General features: G+C 41.2%; 1 protein-coding gene across 1 annotated transcript; it reads right to left on the bottom strand.

Annotated features, from left to right (window-relative positions):
- Positions 1–1,104, bottom strand: Fam243a (family with sequence similarity 243 member A). The gene has a single exon (XM_010611310.2). The coding sequence runs from the start codon at positions 1,055–1,057 to the stop codon at positions 302–304; it is 756 nt and encodes a 251-aa protein (XP_010609612.1). The 5' UTR covers positions 1,058–1,104; the 3' UTR covers positions 1–301.
- Positions 1,105–3,906: the final 2,802 nt, after the last annotated feature.

Below are 3,906 nucleotides of genomic sequence, written 5' to 3'. Positions count from 1 at the left end.
GTCCACCCACTCTTTAGCCTTGCTCGCCTGACTCATGACCATCCTACTCTGTACAAGGTTGGCACCAACCCTCCCATTGATTTGCCTCAACAAGATGAGAGTTGAGACCGCTAATTTACCAACAAGTTTTAATGAAACTTTCAGTAAACCCAGTACTTTGTCAACACCCTTCAGGACCTCTCAGTCTCCACAGCATCCCTGTGAGGTCACTATCTTTGGCGGCAGTGATCCAGTCTTAATAAGGTTTTTGGTAAAGGTCATATGTACAGGGGAGTTTCCTTGTTTGTTGGAAGAATCACTCCTAAGAAAATTTCCCAAGGTAGTAATTTTCCCATCTCTGTACTTTTTTAACTATTGTTTTCCACTTGCTTAAGTTTATCCTTTCAATTCCTTTGCTAATTAAATCACTGAAAAGTATATACTGGTACAAATAGGCATTGTCAGTGGACTGCAAACAAAATTCTTTCCTGTTATTGATGATAAACCATTTCAGAGAGGACCAGGCAGAGTCTAAAGCATTCAGGTAATTATAAGGGGAAGGCAGAGTGAGTAGCTCATGGCCGTAGAATCTGGCCACCTTTGGGCAACACACAATGCTTGTTAAGTTAATGACGGCTGGGGCATAGGACTGAACCTCAGCCTCTCCATCTTCCTTGGGTCTCATCTCATTCTCCTGCCTTCTCCCTTTGACCACGATGGCGCATTTCCCATAAGTCTTCCTCACTACATCACAGAACTCAAAGAAGAGCTTGTCTTCTTGCTTGGTACACAGCTCATCTCTCAAGAACACCCGGTATTTCCAAGGCACCCATCCCTGACTGCCCCCAGCATGCACAATACACCAAGTTGGAGTTTGCAGGAAGTTTCCATTGTCAAAATCTTCTCCACTGACAAGACTTTCTGGGATATCAGTTTCCCCAAAGTATACAGTCTGAAATCCATCGTAGCGCAGTGACTTCAGGGTTTTCAGATACTGGAGGCATTGCTTCCTCCTGATGCTATCAAACTGACTTCTAATAATGATGTTTTTTAGAAGAGGGGTTGCAAAGTGAGGCATGGCTCCTCAAGCATTTTACACGTCTCCATCGTGGGTCATCTGGTAGGTGTGGAATGTTGACCTCATAAAGGTCTTTCTTACACTTGTGCCAGTCTCCTAGCTACATATTAGATTCAAAGCATCATGGGACACACATTTATGGGACACAGCCTACTTCTGGCCCATATGACTCAGGAAGGGAAACACTAACCATATAAAATGCCACTTTGGCACCACATCAGTCACAGGGAGACTGACAAGCTTTTAGTGTGATGAGCCAAGTTTCAGACGCCTATCCTTTTGGGTTCACTAGGATAAAATGCTTATTTATATCCATTCATCCATTCCAAAAGCTTTTACAAAGCACCTGCTGTGAACCAAGAATTGTGCCATGAACCAGGGGAATATTGATGGCAGGTCTGAGAGGCCTGGAATGTAAGTGGTGGATGCAGTGTATGTTGTGATGATGTGCATGTAGTTTGTTGTAAGCCGCCTTCTCACCTGCATGAACAAGAGTCATTTTTCTAGGTGGTGAAAGTAGGATATGGCAAACAGCAAAATAAATTCATCCTCACCTATCTTCTGTCTCGGCTGCCAACTCGAGGTAATTTTTAACACATCTCTAGAAGACACTTAACGTTATGTACTAGAGTAAAACAACAGTTTCCTTGGAACTGTAGAAGTCTCTCCAATTTCCTTTGTATTTTCTTGTCCCCTAAATCAGAGCTAATGACAGTTTGTAAGTTTTTGCACAAGGGATTCCCTCAGCTGAGGGCATGGACAAAATGATTTCTCAGGTCCTCTGCTGTTGAGTAGATGAGGTTTTTCTCTTCTCTTCTAACAGGGTTTCCTGGGGCTTGGGTTTAGGCAGTCCCAGACAGTGGGACTATACTGTCCTAGGGAAGTTAATGGGAAGCATGCGGTCCCCAGCAGCCACTCCCAACAGCAGGTTTGGGTTGATAATCAACTTCCGGCCATTTTTCTTTTAGTAACAAAAATCACTTTTCAGAACAAATTTGATCCCTATGTCAAAGATGCAGACCAGAATTGAGGCTGCTGGGGTTGAAGTGGTCATGGTGGCCCCAGGTCCCCTGCGCAGCCTCCCCCTTGTTCCTGTCCTGGAATGGCAGTGGGAAATACTTCGTAGGCAGTGAAGTCAATTTGGAGACGACAGATCTTTTCTCGCTTAGTCAGTTTCCATTTATGAATTTGGGAAATTTGTTAAAAAATATGGAGAATGTATATGGAGATGTGTTGTCTTAGATGTGTGTGTAAATATGCACATTTGCTAACGTTTTCACACAGGAACAACAAGAATAAAGCAAACACTAATTTAAAAATTTGCGCCATTAGAAGATAGAGACTAGGAGCATGGATAATAGAACTCTAGACTTCTTTGAATGCACCTGTTTTATAGTTTTAATGTTGGGAAAAAAGCATATTTTATTTTTTTAAAAAGTAAATCAAAATAAAATAAAATGATCTCTAATATAAACAGAAATCAATGAACTGAGCTACTTACTATATTAGTAACAAAATCACAGTCATGAATTTATTTCAAATGATTCTATACCCAGTGTCTTGATTTTATGTTCCCTGGTGGCAAAAACACATAAAATCTTAAGCTGTGTTCAATCATGTCATTGTTAGTAATAACACTGGTGTTATTAGAGTTAGTATAAATGTACAGGCACCAATTCCCTGCAAGGAATGTAAACATCATGCACAACAAATATATATATTAATAAAATGCAAAAAATCCAAGTAGATACGAATATTATGATTTTTGAAACTCCTGTCCATTTTATGATACAACAAATAAAAACACTTAGATAAGTAACAATGTTAATAGTCAAGATGCACAGCCTTCAAAGTAAAAATAAAAGGGAATTGAAGCTACCAGTGAGAATTAATGATTTATCATCTTGTTTGAACATTATTTATTTTCCACCTCTATCTAGAGAAGGACGAACCACCCCTGTGCTCTAGATATCTTTGCTTACTAAATGAATCAGGGTCCCTTTGATTCTAGCCTGGGGAGGAAAATGTAGAAGACGAGCTTGAGGCATCTTGTTCAGCCTGAAAGCAAGGGAGCCACTCATGATCACAGGTCCTTTTGCAAGGTTCCCTGGGTCAATGAAAAGGGTGGCCAAAGATGGATGAATGTGAACACCCATCAATCACTGAGTCAATGATTGCAATACATTGAAGCAATAAATTCAAGTATACAAATCTGTGAATGCATAATGATATAGAAAATAAACAATGCAAACAGGCTTTAAAAACCCTTCAGTTACCTTTGGAGAGGTGGCTTTGAAGGGCACCATTGCATTTTTCTGCCCATTACTAAATAGAAGAATCCAACACTTATCTTGTGCTTCCTCATATGGATCCTAAGTCTGAGAGGGAAGTGCTGGACAGAGAGTCCAAGTGGATGTCAGGCAGGTGGGACATGGGTAGGGGTAGTGAAGTCAAGGTGACCCTTCAAGGTGACCCTGATGCAGGGTCTGTGAGCAGAGGCTGTGGTACCAGGTAATCCCTGGGTCACATCTCAGCTGCCTCCTTCACCAGCCTCATCTTCCCTGTCTACAACATGGGTAGAACACCTTCGTCATGGTACTGATGTGAAGACTAATGAGGCAGGGCGCATAATATCTTGCGCAGAGCTCAGTAAGTGGCTGCCATTATCGTTGAGAGGCTGGCTGAGGGGCAGACCTCAGAGACATTGCCAGTGCCCCTGTAGAGACGAAGAAAAATGATGGTCGAGAGCAGCAAAATGCAAATGAATAAAATAAAAAAGTAAAATAAAATAAAAAGTAAAAATTGGCCAATGTCAAAATAAATTGTTCCTCACCCATAGCAAAAGTAGA

This window comes from Fukomys damarensis, unplaced genomic scaffold (genome assembly GCF_012274545.1).
Source record: "Fukomys damarensis isolate Sample0158 unplaced genomic scaffold, DMR_v1.0_HiC HiC_scaffold_24, whole genome shotgun sequence".
Classification (NCBI taxonomy): domain Eukaryota; kingdom Metazoa; phylum Chordata; class Mammalia; order Rodentia; family Bathyergidae; genus Fukomys; species Fukomys damarensis.
The sequence above is the reverse complement of the archived record's forward strand: the minus strand, read 5'-3'. Positions and strand labels throughout refer to the sequence as shown.

Excerpts from the sequence above, each read along its gene's own strand:
- Fam243a (XM_010611310.2), bottom strand. The coding sequence starts at position 1,057 with ATGCCTCACTTTGCAACCCCTCTTCTAAAAAACATCATTATTAGAAGT.